General features: G+C 40.9%; 1 protein-coding gene across 1 annotated transcript in view; it reads right to left on the reverse strand.

Moving 5' to 3' along the window:
* Window positions 1-267: 267 nt before the first annotated feature.
* Window positions 268-1,463, reverse strand: part of FUT11 (fucosyltransferase 11 (alpha (1,3) fucosyltransferase)) — a 4,965-nt gene continuing 3,769 nt past the window's right edge. Inside the window, exon 3 of the mRNA XM_012663272.1 lies at window positions 268-948. Within this exon, the coding sequence (XP_012518726.1) occupies window positions 801-948 (148 nt within the window). The 3' untranslated portion in view covers window positions 268-800. The remainder of the gene's footprint in view (window positions 949-1,463) is intronic.

Here is a 1,463-nt window from a genome sequence, read left to right on the forward strand (position 1 = left end):
ATATATATATATGACTTTTTCTGCCATCCTTTTCCAGCCTTAGTCTCCATCTTTGATCTAAAATAGAACAAGGCAATACATTAAATTGACATGGCATATAATAGCCACTGAATCTTGAGATGAGAAGGAATCCCAGATACACCCTAAATAAGAAGCAAACCAGCAGTAAGAATAATTAATGGCAAGGTTTCTGTATCTCCATCAGAAATTGTGGGAAATGGCCTAAAACCAGGAAAGAAAAAGCCATTTAAGTTTCCCATGAAAAGCAAAGTAAATGATATAAAAAATAAAACCCTAAAAAACCAGAATACAGCCCACCAGAAGTTTTGCTTCACTAACATAACATTTTATAAAGCAAGAGATAAGGAAAAGAAATTATTGGGAAAGGTACTGAATAATGAGGGGCTTGGGGACTAGAACATAAGCTATAAGTCACGACCTGGCCCATATTACTTTACTGGTAGTGAAGAACAGTCGAAAGGATGAAACAGAGAAGTGGGCAGTCCTTTAAAAATTCTTTTAGACCAGCACCTCGAATCAAATGGGTGTTTTAGGCTTCTGTTTCCCACTGAACCAAGAATTGTATGCCTCTGTCTCTCCTTGAGGGGAGGCCCTATTACCATAGGCTGAGACCTTGGCTATCCATCATTAAGATAAAATAGCAGTGGATATAAATGGAATTCTCTGAATCCATGGAAAGATAATGTTTATTAAGGGTCTGTGCAGTGGATGTTCCTTATGTTCCATGGCAGAATAAGATCTCCTTTGCTCTACTAAGTTAAAGACTCTTGCAAGGGCAGTTAGAGATTTTGGTTCCTTTTCATGAAGATCTCATGTAGGTAATCCCAAAATTTCCTTTGCTGTGTTTCATTGTTGTGGATCATAGCAGTGAGAGCTTCCCCCTGGTCCAGACCTTGCCAATAATCTTGCAGCCACATCTCCTTCCAGCTGAAATATCAAAATGGAGTTGGATTATTGAACTATAGCACAGCTATGAGTCCTGCCTTTCTCTCTATAAGGCCAAAGAAACCTTAATCAGATACAGTGGTCTTTGGATAGGACAACATTCTGCTCTGAAGGGAAGGAAATGTAAAGTAAATCCACTAGCCCAAGTGACAGGGAGTAAGCCACAAACATAAAGATATCACACAGCCATCCAATGAGTTAAAATTCCTGATCTGCCTGCTTTTGACTCCCAAATGTGGAAGGAGTTCACAGGCAGGCACAGCAGCGGTCAGACTATGGGAGCAGTAGTCTCCCTAAAGAAAGTGAGGGAGCAAGGGTCTTTATATAGATAACTTTTTTTTTTTTTTTTTTTTTTTGAGACAGAGTCTCACTCTGTCACCCAGGCTGGAGTGCAGTGGTAGCTTCACAGCTCACTGGAGCCTCAAACTCCTGGGCTCAAGGGTCCCTCCTGCCTCAGCCTTCTGAGCAGTGGGCATTACAAGCGTGCTGCCACCACA

This window comes from Propithecus coquereli, unplaced genomic scaffold, assembly GCF_000956105.1.
Source record: "Propithecus coquereli isolate 6110/MARCELLA unplaced genomic scaffold, Pcoq_1.0 Scaffold80, whole genome shotgun sequence".
NCBI classification, from domain to species: Eukaryota; Metazoa; Chordata; class Mammalia; order Primates; family Indriidae; genus Propithecus; species Propithecus coquereli.